The sequence below is a fragment of the Syngnathus scovelli genome, chromosome 8 (assembly GCF_024217435.2).
Source record: "Syngnathus scovelli strain Florida chromosome 8, RoL_Ssco_1.2, whole genome shotgun sequence".
Taxonomy (NCBI): domain Eukaryota; kingdom Metazoa; phylum Chordata; class Actinopteri; order Syngnathiformes; family Syngnathidae; genus Syngnathus; species Syngnathus scovelli.
The window spans coordinates 12317454-12335079 of NC_090854.1; the positions used below are offsets into that span (position 1 = coordinate 12317454).

General features: G+C 40.0%; 3 protein-coding genes across 7 annotated transcripts in view; all 3 read right to left on the reverse strand.

Annotated features, from left to right (window-relative positions):
• LOC125974104 (muscle M-line assembly protein unc-89) overlaps window positions 1-17626 on the reverse strand; it is an 85073-nt gene that overhangs the window by 52938 nt on the left and 14509 nt on the right. For all 3 annotated transcript variants that reach the window (XM_068651700.1, XM_068651699.1, XM_068651698.1), the window contains exons 4-5: window positions 4003-4314; window positions 2548-2796 (exon numbers count right to left, since the gene is read on the reverse strand). In XM_068651700.1, the coding sequence (XP_068507801.1) occupies window positions 2548-2796; window positions 4003-4314 (561 nt within the window). The remainder of the gene's footprint in view (window positions 1-2547; window positions 2797-4002; window positions 4315-17626) is intronic.
• On the reverse strand, window positions 6516-10441 carry LOC137840497 (uncharacterized). The gene is made up of 7 exons (XM_068651517.1): window positions 10420-10441; window positions 10003-10311; window positions 8711-8746; window positions 8467-8592; window positions 8295-8351; window positions 7744-8213; window positions 6516-7585 (listed from the first exon to the last, which is right to left on the reverse strand). Exons 1-7 carry the CDS (start codon window positions 10439-10441, stop codon window positions 7241-7243), a joined length of 1365 nt encoding a protein of 454 aa, XP_068507618.1. The 3' UTR covers window positions 6516-7240.
• LOC125974106 (kelch-like protein 6) lies at window positions 10004-15659 on the reverse strand. 3 transcript variants are annotated; one of them, XM_068651702.1, is made up of 9 exons: window positions 15257-15659; window positions 14792-14957; window positions 13888-14337; window positions 13551-13791; window positions 12985-13187; window positions 12662-12875; window positions 11453-12395; window positions 10947-11057; window positions 10004-10311 (listed from the first exon to the last, which is right to left on the reverse strand). In XM_068651702.1, the coding sequence occupies exons 1-7, from the start codon at window positions 15496-15498 to the stop codon at window positions 12091-12093; spliced, it is 1821 nt and encodes a 606-aa protein (XP_068507803.1). In that variant the 5' UTR covers window positions 15499-15659; the 3' UTR covers window positions 10004-10311; window positions 10947-11057; window positions 11453-12090. The 3 variants fall into 3 exon arrangements, with proteins under 3 accessions (XP_068507803.1, XP_049584944.1, XP_049584945.1); XM_049728987.2 differs by lacking the exon at window positions 10947-11057; XM_049728988.2 differs by lacking the exons at window positions 10947-11057; window positions 15257-15659 and adding an exon at window positions 15058-15250.

Genomic DNA, 17626 nt, shown 5'->3' on the forward strand with positions numbered 1-17626 from the left:
GTCCTGCAAAAATGAGAGAAATTGTGAATATATTTTTATGAAAGGTAAAAGGCAGTAAATTGTACTATGATCATTTGAAGTACTAGTCAACATTACTGTGGCCTGTGCCTTTGTGTTTCATGTTTTCTTTACCTGAACATCGAAATTTTCTGCGAACAATGTATCCTACAATGAAGCCCAACACAATGTTCACAATGCCAGTTATTATTAGAGATGTCATATCAGTAGAGTTGGGAATTTCAGCTTTCGGTATGTTGTCTGCACGGAAAACAAAATTCCATAGCAGTTCACGGTAATGTCAAAATATCATTCCAATTCAATCCAAACACTGCTTGACCATTCTAGTTGCATTCATGTTGATCATACTTACTAAGGAAGCAGTCCTTAGCGAGGAATGAAGCCGTTTCATTGGTCAAGGGGTTGCTCACATCACAGTGATAAACATTTTGTTCATCGCTGAGATTTATTTTCAAAATTGGACCCGTTTGCTCGGTTCCCTGTGAGTGCCACTTAAATTTTATTAAAGGATCACTTTTGCCCTCTGTTAAGCACTCAAGGAATGCCTGCTTTTGGTTGACCATTTCACAGGATATGTTGGGTTTGGTTACTTTGTCTGCAAACAAACACATCATGTAAAACTAATGAGGTACGCATACAAATGTAAAGTTCAGTAAAACTGACACAGCGCTAGTTCATCCAAGACAAAATTGTGACCCAAGGGTCAAATTTTAAGTCGCGCATGACTGTGGACAAGGGGACGTTCAAACTAGTGTGGGGATGAAATACTAGCCTACTCCCTGGCCACAATTGATGTACCCTTGAGCAAGGCATCAGAAGTCTCCAACTTAAAAAGTGTTGTCCAGAATACACAAAATGTAATGGAAGAAAAATAACAATTCACAGTAACTATCAACCAAATAGGAATGCAAAGATTTACTTACCTATAACCTCAACTGGGTATTTTAAGCGACATTCCTCATTGTTTATTTTCCACCTTATGGTATAATTTCCACTGTCTTCATATGTGGCGTTGTTGATGGTGAGTTCCGCAGTATTGTGATCCAGAATGATCCTGTCCTTGTATGAGGGAAAATTTAATTCACCCCTGTTGTCAAATAATACCACACCTCGGCCATCATGATAGAACCAGATAATTAGATCAGGTTTTTCGGGGATGGGTGGCTTAAAGTTGATCTCTTGACCCTTGAGTACATATTTCAGATCCTGGGATACTGTATGGATAGACAGAGACAGACAGACATTAATGGCAAAGAAGAAAAATGTGCTCCCTCACTTGTTTTTGAGTCTTTGAAGCATTTCTTCAACCGTACATTTGGTAAAACTCAAGTTTTCTGCCTTCTATAGTCTAAACCAGTGGTTCCTAGGGGGTGCGAGGATACCCTCTGGGAAATTTACAATTTTTCGGGGATAATGGTCGGGTAACCGAAAAAAGTGAACAATTCTGGAAATCAAGAAGTCATTGTGTTAATTGGCATTAGGGATAATGCTAATTAAGCCTTATAGCTGTAAAGTAAACCAATTATTATTATTATTATAGTAATTATTTAGGGTTAGGGTTAGGGGTGCGAGAACTGGTCGGTGAATTGAATGGGGTGCGAACAAGGGAAAAGGTTAAGAACCACTGGTCTAAACAAAAACAAAATGGCAGACCGAGGGTGGTTCTTCACCTCCACGTCTTCTTCCTCTGTCTCCTCTAAATCTCACTCTGCCTTCCCTCCATTGTCCTCCATACTGAAATCATACCTGTGGCTGTTATTTCTTCTACTCAATGCAAACTGATATGAAATGGATTCGTCCTGTGAAAGTGTGGCCAACGAGTTGCAGGATAGTGAAAAAACAAACAAAAAAACTATACGTATCTAATTTGCAAAGAGCGCGTTGATCATTTAAAAATTGAATCTAAGCAGTGAACCTGAGCTGCAGCTTTTTGATGATGCTCTTTTGAGGGATTTCCATAAGAAAAGTGTTGCAATCATTAACTCGACTGGAAATGAACTTCATTGCTCCTTAAATGGATGCAGTCAATGCTTTTAACTCTTCAAGTGTAGACAGATCATACCGTCAGGCGTGTTACATGGACTTCTTCGAATCCTTTTCTTTGTCTTTTCAAAAGGTTCTGCAAGAAACCAGAGACATGTTTTCATTTCTTGGTGGAAAAAACGTGTTTGTTTGAAAATAAGAATAACTGTTGTTTTGTTTCTTTCTGTATGTATACTCCGATGTTATGAGCCCCTTGCAGCCCCCAACCAATTATTTGGTACACCTAAGAAATTAAACTTTTAAAATGTAAATGAAGAGCAGCGAAAGGTGAAGCGCAATTATAGCGAGGGAACACTTTATATGCATCTTTAAATTTTGTCCGGATAGCCAGGACCCTAATGATGATCATGAGAACAATGACAATTTTGATGATGACAACAATTAGTAAAACTCCTATTTTGCCTTCATGGGTGTCATTTGGACCACCTGATGGCTTGTCAAAAATCGTTGTAATCTTCCAATTGCATGAATATTGATAATGATTACCTAGGAAGCAGTCGCCAGCAGTGAAATTGGCCGTTTCCTTGGTCAGAGGGTTGCTCACATCACAACGATAAACTCGATCATCATGTTTCCCCCTCACATTTATTTGCAAGTTTGGGCCTGAATGCTCCTTTCCATTTGCCCTCCACTTAAACTCCAATAAGTCGGGATGTTTGGATTCTGTTGAGCAAACTAGCAACACTCTGTTTGGGCTGGTCAACACACACGATATGTCCGGTTGGTCTACTTTGTCTGTAAACAAACAAGCAAAGAAGCAACATTTAATGTGACTGTAAAAGGAAAGCACAGTCAGCTGTTCACTGAAGACTCTAAATCGTCCAAAGGTGTGATTGTGAGTATGAATGTTTGTCGATAGTGCCCTCTGATCAAATGATAAGCGGCCTAAGGTCAGTGTTGGAATAATTTTAAGTGAAGCTTTGGCCTGCCAGACCTGGAGGCCTCGCCTTTACGAGTTTATCTTTCCTTTTATCTAGGTTCTTCCTTTTTAGTGATAGGGATGTCTTTTGATCCCTGTCAGCCATTTGTATCCTTCCTGTCCTTATGTTGTCTGTGTGTTTTGGTTCCCGTAAGAGGCCTTCACTAACAATGAGCAGGGCTTATTTGCATAGGTGACATGGTCTTTGTTTGATTCACAGGAACTTCATTCCTTTTCATTTAGATATAGGTTTGGTTCATAGATTGTAGTTTATCAGACCTGTTTTTCTTTGTTAAAGGTTACATACAGTTAGAAGTAGTTGCATAAAAGTTATCCCATATTTACTCAATGTTTGTTTAAGGAACTGCATACCGGTTACCTCACGTTTGCTTAATGTGTGTTGAAATGTTTAGGACAAGTTACTTATTACTATTGTGTGTTAATTACCAAGTAGATAAAGTTAGCAAAGGTCTAGTTGCATTTGTTCCACAGCAAAGCGGCAATCAACGTGCGTCAGGGTATTTGTTGACCTCGAGGACAAGTCAGCCAACTGTGAAGGAAGACAGCTGGGGACGGCCTCTGCGGGGGGTCACGAGCCAACAGCGAAGTGCTAATTCACACCACACTACATTCTTTTTCTAATCAGCGTTGCTACAGACACAATCCCCCCTCCCTTTAGTATAGCAACGCCTCTGTAACCAGGGCAACCATAACATTAAAAAGGGGGGCACGTGGAGTAAGGACTCAGAACTGATGGAGGTTGTAACTGAGATTGCTTTCTCTATCGTTCTCCTCGCGAGTAAACCTGTTCTGGTTGTCTTCTCCTCTTCATTCCAGCGAATGATTTAATGTCTAATCGTATTTAGACCCAACAATCAGTCACCTCTTGCCTAAAATAGGCTCAAGCCCATGAAATTTGAGCTTTCCTTATATCGCGGTCATCATCACGCAATAATGAAAGAAATTGAAAGAAAGAAAAATTGCTGCATATTTAGTGCACAGAGATGGAAAAATAGACTTACCTATAACCTCAATTCTGTATTTCAAACGATGATGCTGGTCATTTATCATCAACTTTAAGTCATAGTTTCCGCTGTCTTCATATGTGGCATCTTTGATGGTGAGCCTTGCAGAGTCTTGCTCCAGAGTGATCCGGTCCTTGTAGGAAGGAGAAACATCTTCTTTGCCTGTCTGCGGATCGAACCACACCACATCTCTACCCTCATGTATCCACCCTACTCGATCGGGTTTTCCGGGGATAGATGGCAAAAAGTTAATCTCTTGACCCTTGAGCACATATTGGGGATCCTGTAAAGAATCTGGGGAAGAGGCAACTGGAGAGATGGACAGAGACAGATAGGTGAAAGTTAAGAGGAGCAATGTTGACTAATAAAAAACTGATACATGCAATTGTGATGAATAAAAAAGCACTTCTGTGAGGTGAGGAGAGATGTACATTTTCTATGTTTGCAGCGTTCTCCTATCTCTCTATCATGATTGTTAATCAGTCTCAGAGTTGCGGTCTGCAGGGGCATGCTAATGTGAGATATTATTATTACCATTATTATTTTTATCATAGATTTGGGGGGGATTTACGGTTGTACTCCGATGTTACGAGCTCCTTGCAGCCCCCAAACACTTATTTTCCTAAATGTTTGGTACACTTATGAAATTCAACTTTTAAAATGTAAAATGAATAAATACGAGGTGCTATACGAGCTATGAGAGGAGCGTGCTCTGGCCCCAGAAGGAGACGAGCATGACAATGGCTAAAAAGTCATTTTGCCATTCATCATTCCTATGAAATCCATTGAATAAAAGCAAAAAAATTGGTGAAACTGCAGGGCCACAAAATGTGAACCGCAATTATAGCAAGGGAACACTGTATATGCGTCTTTAAATTTTGTCCGGAAAGCCCTAATGATGATCACGAGGACAATGACTATTCTGATGATGACAAAAATTAGTAAAACTCCTGTTTTTCCTTCTGTTCCTATCCCTCTATCATGGTTGTTAATTGTTAATCAGTCTCGTGCTAATGTGAGCAAATCGTGCTTAAGCTACGATACTTATTTCTGTCGTTAAACACGCATGACCTCACCGGGCATTTTGGCCTCGCCACTAAGTGCATCTGGAAATGAGGTTTCATAAAGTGGATTACATTTTAGATGGGATAAGAGTAGGTTTATTTTGCAGCGAAGGTGGTCTATTGTAATGTTTTTGTATTTGATCGTAGGAGCAGGCAGGTAAATTCTTTTCATTCAGTCTTATTCAGTCATCATAATTGTGATAAAGCAATCCGTCACTATTTTAGGCTCAATTTTTGAAACACCCACTTAAACTGTCCATTTTAGACAATGTTTAGAATATTAACACCGCAAAAGCTTTCATTCAAGTAGAAAACATTGAGAAATAAGAGAACTTACCCGAAACGAAACTGCTGAATAAAAACATCCATAGACATTTGTGATTCATTGCGCCCGATGAACTTATACCTGGAATGAGTACACAAAGTGTAGATGGCCTCAACACCCAAGTGTTGAACTTGCAGTTGAAGGAGGACGCCATTTTAGAATCACCCGCTTACAGTAAAACCATAACACACTGGACATTCTATAAAGAACGTTGACTTCCGCAGGAGTTGTAATTAAAGAAATAAGAAAAATAACTATAGACCGAACTTACCGAGATCAACATGATCCAAAGAATAAAGCAACAGGACGACTGGCACCATCCAGTATTAGAAGTCAATCTGTGGGCTTTTCGTACCAGTAGTTGAAAAACTAAACCTTTGCCCTTTGCTTTTTGTACCAGTAGTTGTAAAACTAAACCTTTGCCCTTTGCTTTTCGTACCAGTAGTTGTAAAACTAAACCGTTGCCTCTTATTTATCAGGGTAAAGTGCAAGTCTTTATGTCTTTATGTCTTTATGTCTTCACACCCCTGACGTAATGATTAGCCAGCCATTGTGTGCAAGTGGCCAAACTGTATCAACTTATCAACAACTGAGATGGCTTTTTGATTAACCCAGAGAAATACCCCAAATACAATGTAATATGGCCCATGAATCTTATTTGAACACATTTTGATGATAATCGATCATAGCATGTTGGTAGACCATCTTAGAATATTCAGAAGCGAATCACCGATCAGCTCTTGTCCCTCTTAAAGTATGTGATACAAATGACGTTTTGCTCCACTCACAGTGTGACAGCAAACGAGCAAGGGTGTGGTTTGAAAGTGAAAGAATTCCTCGCTGGTGCCTGAGCTTAGATTTTCCAAACATGAGTGGAAGGAGAACATTTTCAAAAATCAGTACATGATCTAAATATGTGTCAATAGCATGTTTATTCCCCTTGACATCGTTTTTTTGTGTCTTAATGTTTATAACAGGAAGCTTGCAACTGTTTTTCTTTTTGCCTTATGAGAGTGAAGCTTGCAAAAAACAAAACAGGTGCATTTCAGCCAGCAGAGCAGGCTTGGGCTCCTTTCAATGAAGACAGATCAGCAAAGACCAGGAAAAGGAGTCACACAACATTCTCGAGGTTTTCTTTTATTTATTTTTTCATAATTCCGGCCATTACCAGTAGAATTATTCACGTTTCAAGCTGCTTTTGGACCAGACGGCAACAGTGTTACCTCATACAATACATGCATTGTACTCACAAATCCAACTCACGGCTTTGCACGGTAACTTTACACAACCAAGTAGAAATTAGACTATTTTTACTTGTGGTTATTCTTAACATCATAGGCTGCAAAACATGTCAATCCTAAAACTAACATTTAGTGACATTGAAATAAATATACATGCAAATACAAAATCCTTCATATTAATTTAACACTGTTGAAGCAGAGCAGCACAATCATGTTCGGGTGACTAAAGAAAGAAAATAGGAAAATCAGCAGCATCCTGCACCTCACCAGAAGGCACTCAAGCAGCGATTTCCAAAGAAGTCTTTTGCTGCTCTCATACTTTAATAATATCCGAAGACTGCTTTGCCTTTATGGTGACCTAATTTCTTTTCCCTCCAAATATTGTCAAATGAATCTTTGTCCAATCATTTTCATGCCTTGAGAGATCATCGGGATGGTGCAGGAAATGTATCACATTTCACATATAATTTAATAAAAAGTTATTTAATAGTTAGCATAATACGTCCCACCTGTTACTATTTATAAAAGAATGTAGAACTACTAGTCAGGCTAAACAAGCTCATACTTCAAACGTGAGTGACTTTGTTTGTGTTTTTGTGTTCTGACTAGTTGCCTGTGTTTTGTTTTCCTTCTCCCCCTGTGCTCTTGCCCTCCCTATTTTTGTCAGCGTGTACGTCTCTGGGTTCAAATGTTTCTGTTTGCATCTCAATTTTCATTTTTTTATACAATTTTGCTGCTGCCCCTTCATTCTCTGGTTCATTCCATCCATTTTCAGCCATAATGAGTCTGCAGCGCTCATAAGATGGTTCATTATTGGGGTTCTGTGCTTTAAAATGATACTTCTCCTTGCACAGGTTGGCAGCCTTTCTTGAGACATTCAGGAGTTTGTGTTTTGCAGCTTCTAGCATCCGCTGTGTGTTCCAGTCTCTTAAAAGCCCATTCAGCTGATCCTAAATGAAAAGAAAAAAAATCATATACAATATAAATGTGATAGGTTATTATAATTCAAATATGCGAATGTTCTTTTTAAAAGTAAATAAAAGTCATTTGAAAATATCATTTCTATCATATTTGAATGATGACAGGATATGTAAAGCCATCCATTTACCTGGATGGGTTTGAGGAAGCAGAACTGTACGAGCTCCTTGTCCGTGTCACTCCCTGTGAAATGTCCATTTTCTTTGAGATTTTGGAAAACCTTTGTCCAATTCTCAACGCTTTGCTCACATAGGATCAGCAACCATGAGTCCATCTGTTCATTGGTTGTGTTACATTTGTCAATGTAGTTCTGTTTCCCACGCAAGAAACGTTTCACTTCTCTGATGTATATATTCTCCGGGTGTGGGTCAGCCAGCAGCTGTTGTGGACACCCCTCAATAACTTTGACAGTATCTAAGACATGGTTGGCAATGACTTCAGGAGCATTGGAGGCGTTGTCTGCCTTGAGCCAAAATACAAGTTGAGTAAGTACATCGATGCAGCCGTGAATTATGATGCCGTATGGCTTCAGTGCATCACATAAATCCAGATCCCATAAAGCGTTTGGACGCTTGATGTTTTCATCTGAATCCAGCAGTCCTATGAAGAAAGATGAAACTTATCTGTTAGCGTAATCACAATAATCAAGTCGATTGGAAATGAACTTCGACTCGAACATACCTTCAGACGTAGAACTTTTTCTTCTCAAAACACAGGTCTTTAATCTCTCAAGACGTGCTGCAAGAAACCACAGACAGGTTTTCACTTCTTGGTGAAATAAAAAACATAGTTTAAGACCAGAAGATTTTTTTTTGTGTTGTTTTTTTTTCTGTTTGCATATAAGCACCTTTACCTTTTTTTCGCAAACCTACGACCGTAATGACGATCACAATGATGATGATCAATATGATGATGACGCCAATGAGTAAAGCTGTTGTTTTACTTTTGAGGATGTCATTTGGACCATCTGATGGCTTATCTGCACAGAAGTACAAAGATTCGAAATATTCCAACATCTCAGCATACATTCGTTCAAAATGTCATTCAAATAAACATTGTTGGAATCTTCCAGTTGCACGAATATTGATGTTGATTACCCAGGAAGCAGTCGCCGGCAGTGAAAGTGCCGTTTCCTTGGTCAGAGGGTTGCTCACGTCACAACGATAAACTCGGTCATCATGTTTGCCCCTCACATTTATTTGCAAGTTTGGTCCTGGATGCTCCTTTCCATTTGCCCTCCACTTAAACTCCAATAAGTCGGGATGTTTGGAGTCTGTTGAGCAAACGAGCAACACTCTGTTTGGGCTGGTCAACACACACGATATGTGTGGTTGGTCTACTTTGTCTGTAAACAAACAAGCAAAGAAGCAACATTTAATGTGATCGTAAATGGAAAGCACAGTCAGCTCCTCATTGAAGACGCCAAATCGTCCAAAGGTTTGTCGATAGTGCCCTCTGATCAACTGATAAGCGGCCTAAGGTCAGTCGTCATTTCTGTTACATTTTTCAAGCTCCCTATCTTTATCGTATGAGTATGTTGGAATGCAACCGGTAATAATAAACCTAGCTTGTCGTATCTTACACAAGGTCGTAAAACACCCCCTGATATGTGTTAGGGTTTTCCAGGTTATCTTTATCGTAGGATTATGTTGGAATATAACCTGCAATAATTACCCTCCCCTGTCCTGTCTTAACAAAAGTAGTAGAACAAAGTGCTAAGATCTTTTGAACTGATTGACTAGCTGCAGAGGAAGCAATCAAAGTTGTTTTGTTTACACAACATCGTGAAAGACCCCCTGCTGTGCTTTGATCAGCAGGCCAGGGCCTTCGGCCCCATTCTGTCTGCTCTCACGCCCACTCTCAACCCCCACTCTGTTTCTCTCAATAAAAATGCTCCTGCAAGAGGCCTGAGTCAGACCTCCATTCCGTCATCGCTGCACGCACAGCGACGAATGGACTCTCCACCTGCAGGTGTCCAAAAGGACTTACTTGTCTCCCGTGTGGTTCTTGCAAAATAAGTTGGAGTGAGCAAATCTCTAACAATATGTTTTGACTAGAGGACAAGGGCTTCCTATTCAGCCTACTCTTACCCCCACTCTGTTTCTCTTAATTGCAGGAGGGAGAGTTTAGACTTCATTCCTTCAACGGGTGAGCTCTCCACCTGCAGGTGTCTAAAAGAACTTGCTTGTCTCCCGTGTGGTTCTTGCAAAATAAGTTGGAGTAAGCGAATCTCTAACAACCTCTTGCCTAAAATCAGCTAAAATAAGCTCAAGCCCATGAAATTTGAGCTTTCCTTATGTCGCGGTCATCATCACGCAATAATGAAAGAAATTGAAAGAAAGAAAAATTGCTGCATATTTAGTGCACAGAGATCGAAAAATAGACTTACCTATAACCTCAATTCTGTATTTTAAACGATGATGCTGTTCATTTATCATCAGCTTTAAGTCATAGTTTCCGCTGTCTTCATATGTGGCATCTTTGATGGTGAGCCTTGCAGATTCTTGCTCCAGAGTGATCCTGTGCTCGTATGGAGGAAAAACATCTTTGCCCATCTGCAGATCGAACCACACCACATCTCTACCATCATGTATCCACCCGAGTAGATTAGGTTTTCCGGGGATAGACGGCAGAAAGTTTATCTCTTGGCCCTTGAGCACATATTCCAGATGCCGTGCAGAATCTGGGGAAGGGGCAACTGGAGAGATGGACAGAGATAGATAGATGAAAGTTACTACTGATGGCAAAGACGACAAATGTAGACTCAAAAACTCTGGTACATGCAGGAAGGATGAATAAACAGTACTTCTGTGAGGCGAAATGCACATTTTCTATGTTTGAGGGCTGTTCCTATCTCTCTATCATGAATGTTAATCACCAGGAGTGTCAAAGTTGCGGTCTGCGTTGGCATGCTAATAAGAGGGGAACATTCGTGTGTGAGCTACAATACTTGATTCTGTCATTAGACACCAATGAGCTCATTGGGCGTTTCTGCCTCACCTCCAAGTGCATCTGGAAATTTGATTTTATACAGTAGATTCAATTTTAGACAGAATAAAAGGAGGTCTATTTTGTAGCGCAGTTGGTCTAATGTATTTGATCAAGGCGCAGGCAGGGAAATTCATGTCATCCAGTTATAGTATTTTTTTTTTTTTACAGAAATATGACACTAATGTGGGACAAATAGAAAACATTAAGAATTACTAGAACTTACTCAAAACAAAACTGCTGAACAAATACATCCATAGATATCTGTGAATCATTCCATGTGATTAACTTAACCTGATTAACCTGACATCAAATTAGTGAGCAGAGGTTAAAAGTGAAACCTACCCTTCACTTAACAGGTGATGTCACTGGTAAACAATCACTTGCAATAGGAATGGAATTTGGTTGGGCATGTTTACCGAGCCTTTGGTGGTAAAGCACATTTCTTGATTTCTTCTAAAGGATATTTCCATGATTGTCATCAAGCATTCAAACATGTAATACTTCAGAAAGACCTTGTGTGAACTGGTAGACCAGGGGTCCCCAAGCTACAGGGGCCAAAACACGAAAACTGGATTTTCAGATTGCCTTTTTAGAAATGTTTTAATGCACATTTTTTAAAATGTTTTGTAAATCATTTTAAATTATTTGCTAGTTTAATACATAAAGATAACACATTTAATAATACCCCCTGTCTGCTGGTATGACATCATGTTGATGACACAAGGACTGTTTCAGTTGTCCAAGTATCAACAAAGCGATCAAAATCCATATCAGATTTAGGAGAACATTTGCAGTTTCACAGTTATAATGTAAAAAAAAGGTAAACACTAAGAAATGACAGAACTTACCCAATGCGAGGAGATGGTACAAAAGACTAACCAAACTATATTGTTTAACCATAACGGGTAAAGATTTTGAGCTTTCAAGTTCTTTGGTGAGCCTTTCAACCTGCTCCTTGTGGAGTGGCACTGAATGGTTGAGGCACCTAGAACTGAACTCTAACACTTGTTTTCGCAGACTGGTTGGACCAGTTGCAATTATAGAACATTTCCTGGTTTCTTCTTTGTTTTTTTTCTTCGGACAGACACGCAAGAACACATCTGCATCTTGGGTATACTTATTGCAACAGGTTACTGGGACCAGAACAAACAAAATTAATGTCAGATTCACTTCACCATTTTCCACAGAGCATGTTGTCATTCACGAACAACAATATAAGTACTTGTTTGGGTAAAATTAGCAAAAGTTTCTTTTCGTCTTAATAATTCATAATCCACAAATGAATATTAATCAGAAGACAACCGTGTTTCGACCAAAACATGTCAGTGAAAAGAAACGTTTTGACTTCAATTGAAGTCCATAGGCCAGGTATCGAGATGATGATATCCGTGCTAGGAGTTTTCCAACAATAGCTGAATCAGAGGAGTTCAGGAGCTCCAAGATTTTGTCTCTCGCTGGGCTAAAGGGACACCCAATGTCATTCGTTTCAAGTTCTTTGGTGGTCAGACACAGGTGCCACTCTGTGCATGTGTGTGTAGGACTTCAGCAGAGTGACACTGCCGTGGTGCGACACGCCCACGGGCAAAGCACATTCTTCTGTCAAGACTCCTTCATCCACATTCCAGCACATGACTGTGGAGATGACGTGGTTCTTGTTATCGCGGCCTCCTGTGATGAAGAGTTTGTTGTTGCAGGCAGCGATGGCGCAGCTAGCCCTATCGCCTAGACCTGTCACAACAGACCAGGAGTCTGACTGAGGGGTGTAGCAATATATGCTGTGCATGGCGCCACCTGTGGGGACAAAGAGTAGGACAAACCTTCATTGAATGAGCGCATTGCCTTTTACGGCCTTTTCTGTAAATTTCAATTTTGGTACAATGTTATTTTGGTTAAAACAACATGACTTTGAAATGATATTTAAGTGTTTTGGTCTCATAGTTTGGGACATATTTCGATTTTAAACCTTTCATAAAGGCAATACCCCAAAAATGTGTACCACAGGGCTCTGTCCCTGTCCCACATGAATTGCAGTGTTTACACATAGGCTCAAAACTTGCCAACTACATAGATGCAATTCTTGAAGCTGACAGCGTTGGTGCACTTGGTTTCGATGGGAATCGGCGCCCGCCGCTCCCAAATGTTCGTTCCGGGTTCCCAACGTTGAACCAAATCTGTCGCCAGCTTTCCGTTGGGCCCGCCACCGATCACGTAGATCCACCTGTCGAAGCTCGCAGCAGCAAAGGAGCTCACACCCACTGCGAGTGGCGCCACCTGCGCAGATAGGAAAGCTATATTTTTTTGTCTTTAGATACATGGACCAGGATTGTTTAACTTTACTTCCGTCAGGCCATTATGAGAGTGAAATTGAGTGACTGCTTACCTGCGTCCAACGGTTGTGAAAAGGGTCGTAGGCCTCGACGGAATCGAGCCTACGCACGCCATCAAACCCGCCTAGTGCGTACACCTTCCCGCCTTGGACAGCCATTTTGTGCCGCCATCGGCCTGTCGTCAGAGGCTCGATTGGAATCCACTTGTCCAGAGCACCGTTGTATTTCCAAACATCTGTCTGGGTCTCTTTACCTCCTACAGGAGCAATCAAGAAACATTTTACTTACGTACCTCACATGGCAATTTTTGTCCATTCGCCCAGAGTGGAATTTGATGTTTGGTTTGAGAATGGGCCTGCTTGCTTTCTATTTTTTCTGGTTTTGTGCAAGTCCTGCCACACCATGTTTTATTTGGACCTTACTCTGAATTGGGAACACAAAAGAGCCTTCCCCAAAACGTTTTTTTTTTTTTTTTAAATTTGGAAGCTGATTTTTTTTTTTTAAATGTCTAATAATTCTAGAAAACATCTCCTGACAGTTTTCTGGGGGCTGTCCTGTCTCTTGAAAATCAACAGTTTCTGGTGGCAGTGGTTAAAATATATACAAACTACCGTCTCACCAGATATATACAGTTCATTGCGAAAGGTGGTGTAAGCAAACTCCACCCATTTCTTGTTCTGAGCCTCCTCCTCCTCCATGCGTGATCCCGGTAACCTAGCAACCTCGAGCCTGCTGCGTCTGAGTGGGTCCAAACATGTGACGGTAGAAATGAAGCGGTCATCTTTGGTGCAGCCTCCAATGATGAGGAACACCTCTGACAGGAAGTGGCGAATGCGCGGTTTGGTTCGTTCAGAAACCACCTAAAGCAAGAAATTTTATGATCACATACAATTCCTTTGCAGCCTTGGAAGAAAAAGTTTGCACACCCCTGCTTTCGTCCATATGCTGATACTAACCTCCCTCCCGGACAGGTGAAACATGCGGGCCTCCTGCAGCAGAGGAAAGCTTTCGCTGCAGCTGCGGATGAGTTCATCACCCTCCACTTTGTCCACAAAGTACGCCGGCTCCAACAAGGGCAGCCGCACGAACGAAAGCAACCCGACCAGTAAGTGGCGCCGCTCGTCCCGCTCGGCTCTCACCCAGCGCATGAGGCCCTCGAAAACACACTCCTCGTACTTCACATCCAGATCGTCCCTCTGCAGGATGTTCCCAAGTGACTCGGCCGCCACTTCCACAAATTCCTGCTGCTCGACCACCTGGGAGAACTGAGAGGCGACGTAGTCCTGAGCCTTGGTCTTCAGAGTGCGAAGGTCGTAGCGATCCGCCAGGTTGAGGATGCCAATGCAAGTATCCACTTGCAGGGATCTGCTCAGGTAGCCAACACATGCATCCACCACACGCAAAAACTACGAGAAACAACACAAACAAATACAGCAATTTTAGGAAGGATAAAGAAAAAAAAAATGCCCTAACTTAACCTGTTTTGTTACACAACTATGAAACTCTTACTTCCTTTTTTCTATTGCAAACATGATCTTGCACAACCAGTTGGGAACCGAGTGATAGATCAGAATTACGGCATTGCTTGAAATATATTGTTCTAGACAGAAAGGAAATACATTTTTACAGCTGTAGTATTTTGTAAATCTTGTCATAATATACAAACATTTTTTTCATCAACATATTTCCATTTATTAACTGCCATAGGTTTAAAGAAGTTCTTCATTGTATCGCACTGCTGACCACAACAACTACAATATCGTTATTGCTCACCCTTTGAGGTAGCTTTAATTGACAGAGTGAACAGGAAAGTTTGCATCGCAATACTGTCTTCCAGTGGTGCTTTTAGGTATTGCTCACCTGAAACTGACTGGCTGCTTCCAGTACACTCTGCACATTTGAGTGAGTGAGGAGGGCCCGACTGGTGTAAGTATATTGCAGAAGAGTCCGCATTGTCTCGCTGTCCAGTCCTTTCATCTCCACCCTTTCCTCTTGACTCTCTCTCAAACCACTGCAGAACATGGCCCTGAACACAGCAAAATCCATCAAGTCTTGCTATGTCCTCGAAGTTTTTTTTTTTTTTTTTTTTGAGCAGATAAATTGCACTTTTGAGGCCTTTCCCATACTCAGAATTGCAGCGCTTTGCAGTCATGTCCATCCATGGAATTGGTCCTAGAATTCTTCTAAAGTTCCACCTCGAAAGTTTCACTTATATAAATGTGAAGTACGCTAAGCAGGCCAATCAGAAGCAGATCTTAGAGAATTGACCTTCAGCTTTTATTCTTTTACCCCCCCCAACCCTTTTTTTTTTTTTTCTTCTTTTACCTGAAGTACTGACTGGCCGCAGCAAGGATGGCTCTGTGGCAAGGAAAGTCACGTCCTTGTACACACACGACCACATCAGTCAACTCGAGGTTTACTCGCAAGTCCTCCATGCCTCTCTGCAGTGCCGCGGGCAGACCTCCATCTTCCCAGCGGTACTCTGTGCCGCACTCCTTATCTGGACCCGAGTCCTCCTCGGCGAGAGACAAGGGACACTCTGTCATCCTCTCTAGTGAGTCGCTCATCTTTCCTTTGAAGCTCCTGCACAAAACTTCTCATCGGGTGTGCACCTGCACTGCTTGAAAAAATGCACAAAATGTACCGCTGTGGTTTTCTTGTAAATGTGCTGCTCTTTCTTGCAGCTGCTTTGCAAAGTTCCTATTTCTGTTGTTATCAACTTAGTTATGTAACAACGTCTGTCTTTAGACACTTCCTCTATTTAGGTTGAGAAAATTCCCCCCATGTATAACACACGGGGACAAATCATTAGAGACACTATAGAGGACTTTAAAAAAGTATACTGCAAAAGCCTGGATTATATATTTTAAAATTGTGTGTCACGTGTGATTAGTACCAGATTTTATTTTTATTATTCTATAGTCCACATAATTATCTATATTTCTTTTGTCTTAATAATATAGGCAAATCTATTGTACAATATCTAATGATGAATAAAAGTAAAATAAATACTTGATGCTGTTGTAATATAAAGCATACTATAGAAAAGTAAAATTACAAAAGCAGACTATTCTTTTTATGCAGTAATAAACGTGACAAATAATGTGACAAATACTGTATTTTATTTAATGGTAAAAATGATTAAATGTTGATGAATATGTTACATAACCTCGCTTTTTTTTTTTTTAAACTTTGTTGACCATAGAATGTTTTCATTATTTAGAGAAAAAAAATAACATAATTTCCTGCTCCAGTTACAAAGGTTATTGTCACATCATCCATTTCAATTTTTTATTATAAAGTACATATTGCTTTTGTAACTGTGATTTCTGAATATCGTCTAAATGTCTTCCAGGTGGGTATTTTGTTGGTACTGCGATTGACTTCCTTGCCCACTAAGTGCCACTGTTGTCATTACAAACAGCCTGCAAATTATCTATTTATTTATTATTATCATTTATTAAGTATGTCGTTGCAGCATTTGCTGAAAATGTCCCATTTAAATTTTCAAGAGTCATTTGATGAGTCTTCACTCCAGATTATGACATTTATTATATATTTTTATATATGTATTTGTGTTTTCTGCCTTTTATCACCTCAGTATTGAGGCAATGAAGGAAACCTATTACAAAAAAAATATTTAGAAAATCCAACCTAATGCAGATGACAACTGTTTTGTTTTTTTGTACAGTATTAGAATAACCCCTCACATCCTGCAAAGGGACATTTAGTTCTGAGTGACAATCAGATTTACATATTGTTGTGGTCAGTTTGTGGCTTTGTGCAGGATATATCTGAGACTTCCTGTAAGATGCTAACAGGAAGCAGAAGCCACTTAAAATGATGCAGGAACGCATACAGGCACAATATGTTATGTATTGACACAGTCAACAAGCTGATTCAGGATGTTGCGCTTGATTTTCTACTCATGGACTCCTTGTTTGCTCCTGTGTATGGCAACACTTTTGCACCACGGTATGTACTTCATTTCATCCCTGAAGTTGAAAAAGACTCTAGTGAGGAATCGTGTTGATAACTCTGAAGATTATTTAAAGTGTGAGCATATAAATAAATAAATAATAATACATATAATTATTTTTATTTTTTAAATAAAACATTTATATAAAACTCTTATATACATATTACTGAAACAAAGCTATGTCCAATTCTGATTTTGTTTTTTTAAACTTAAAATTCTTCGTCAATTATTTTTTCAAAGGGCTCAAAAACTGAATTTCTGCTAACTGATTGTTCGTTGAAATACCTTTATTAACTTCAGGATTTGATTAATCATAATGAGATATGATTTATATTTGTATGCCCTAATTATCTTTTACATGAGTATTTTGTCAAAAACAATGTAGTTTTCTTATAATTGTTGTTATTATTATTATTATCATTATTATTACTTGTTTTTATTACTTGTTTAATATAGGTGGTAGAGAGTGAGTCTATCTATCTATCTACCTACCTACCTACCTACCTACCTACCTACCTACCTACCTACCTACCTACCTACCTACCTACCTACCTATATAAATTTCACTTTCTTTTCTGTGTTCCACTCAGGAAATGCCAGAGTGCTGACTGAGATCCAGGCAGGACCTCTGTACCGTGTGGCGGGTTCTCTGCTCTCCATATCCTGCAACACGAGCGGATTCACCAATGTCAACTCCAGGAAGGAATTTGAATTCC